The sequence below is a fragment of the Volvox carteri genome (genome assembly GCF_000143455.1).
Source record: "Volvox carteri f. nagariensis unplaced genomic scaffold VOLCAscaffold_115, whole genome shotgun sequence".
Taxonomy (NCBI): domain Eukaryota; kingdom Viridiplantae; phylum Chlorophyta; class Chlorophyceae; order Chlamydomonadales; family Volvocaceae; genus Volvox; species Volvox carteri.
Genome location: NW_003307658.1, coordinates 169,520 through 171,447, shown reverse-complemented (window position 1 = coordinate 171,447; position 1,928 = coordinate 169,520). Strand labels below are relative to the sequence as shown.

The 1,928-nt window shown below is 53.1% G+C and overlaps 1 protein-coding gene across 1 annotated transcript in view; it reads right to left on the bottom strand.

Moving 5' to 3' along the window:
* The window catches only part of VOLCADRAFT_108426 (uncharacterized protein), a gene marked incomplete at both ends in the record, with an annotated part of 2,960 nt that extends 2,854 nt beyond the window's left edge, over positions 1 to 106 (bottom strand). The window contains one exon of the mRNA XM_002958960.1: positions 97 to 106. Within this exon, the coding sequence (XP_002959006.1) occupies positions 97 to 106 (10 nt within the window). The remainder of the gene's footprint in view (positions 1 to 96) is intronic.
* Positions 107 to 1,928: the final 1,822 nt, after the last annotated feature.

Below are 1,928 nucleotides of genomic sequence, written 5' to 3'. Positions count from 1 at the left end.
TACCTTCAGCTTTTTAAAAGGAACACGCCTTAGATATTGCACAACAACGGCATAGAGATGTATAAGTATACCAAAAGCACTTCCAGCGCCGCGCACTGTCATGCATTAATGCATACACCACGCTTCCGTACAACAAGAGTTTGGTGCGCATGTAAGTATGGGTTGCAAGCATGTCACAGTCGATAATCTTACAATAGTATTACATACCTACCCAACTTCAGCGTTTAGCGTTGATTACATAGAAGATAGGTTACTTTCGGGTAGGAGTGGCGAGTAAATGGCCGCTATAGATGTCGCCCTGGAGGACACTGCGGAAGATGGAGACCCTCGAGACCAGCTGACACGAAGTCCAAATGACGCGGTATGTCTTTTCATGCTTTGTGGCTTCCAACCATGCAAATGCGCCATGGTGCACTTGCAGCCATTCGCCTTCACTCGGGGTTTATTTAATTCTCTGCTGCGTCTATAGTCTGATGTCGCGGCTCTCGCGACGTGTCTCCACGATGTGCTGGACGGGGACGATGAACGGGTGGATGCTGTGCGTCGTCAATTCGAAGAAGATCTCGGCGTCTACTCCGTTGGTGAAGCATGGGAACTGTTCTGAGGTGAGAGATTGATCACAGAGAGAAAAGCGCGAGTCCGTGCCAGAGACGTGGGGCGGCGATGTCCCCGTGCCGTGCCGAGAACAACCGGAAACTTTGCGAACGGTGTTTTGAAAGAACCCTAAGAACCCTAATGTGTCCTTCATTGCAGAGGATTTCCAGCTCTCCCCGCTTCGCGCCGCCATGGCACTGAGAGGGAATGTACCGGGCCTTACCGTCTCGGACGCGAAATCCCTCTTGTTCAAGATCAAAACGGCATCGGAGGGGGCCGTGGAGGATCAGGGACACAGGGACGCGGAGACTTGCACCGTCGAGGACGCGGCGGAACTGTGGTCCCGATGAGTGCACCAGCCGCCATCACCGAAGCAGAGGATGTGCCACCCCGCGTCAAGTCGCGTGGTGCTACTGGTAAGTGGCGACGTGAGATGTGTGGCAGGGAAGAGTGGGCAACCTAGAAAGGAGGAACCCACCTCACCCCACCCACCCAATTGCATAATGTTATGCATACCGACGTCTATGAAACATCATACCATATGACAACAGAAATGCCCCCCTTGTTTTACAACCCTGTGTAGGCGAGTTCAAAACAAACTGGTCAGAGCTCGGCGGTGTAGACCCATATGCCTGCTGCGTCAGCGGCGGCATCAGGGGTGGTTCATCGGTGCTAAGACTGGCAGTACACGGCCGGTCGCATTCACCAAGCAGTACTGCTGCTGAAAGCCGCTGTGGGTTATGCGTGGTTTGATGCCATACTACAATGGCCTGTCTGTTTTCTGCGCCAACGTTTGGCGTTTGTGCGTGGGCAATCCGGGAATCAACAGCAGGAGGGAGGACCCCTGACATGGGGAGCGCGGGTAGCCAATCCACACGGAAGTGTCGTGGTTTACATGGGCCCAGGCGTGCAACGTTTTGTGTCAGTGTTTGGTTGCATGGGCGGAATACCGGGGGCGACTTCATGGGCCATGCCCCGCCCAACGGAGAGCTCGATGGATTAAGGCATAGATTGCATATGGCGAACATATTCTTCTCGGCAGACATCTGCATTTTCATTTGTTTTCAATGTAGCTCGTGGTACTGAGTTTAGCGGTGTATCAGAGATTTGTCATTGTTTCCACCCGAACCTATTCATGCATACGAGTGTTGTGGGATAAACTGGACGAACTGCCGATGAAGTGTGGTGGGAAAACAGTGGGACCTCGGCGGCTGACTTGACTGGGTAATGCAGTCGTGGCCCTGAGTGCTTGCCTCCGGTAGTAGTAGTAGTGCCAGAGTACGGTAACCAGGTGTGCAAGTTGTTGTGGGATCGAAACTAATACGCACATGAGG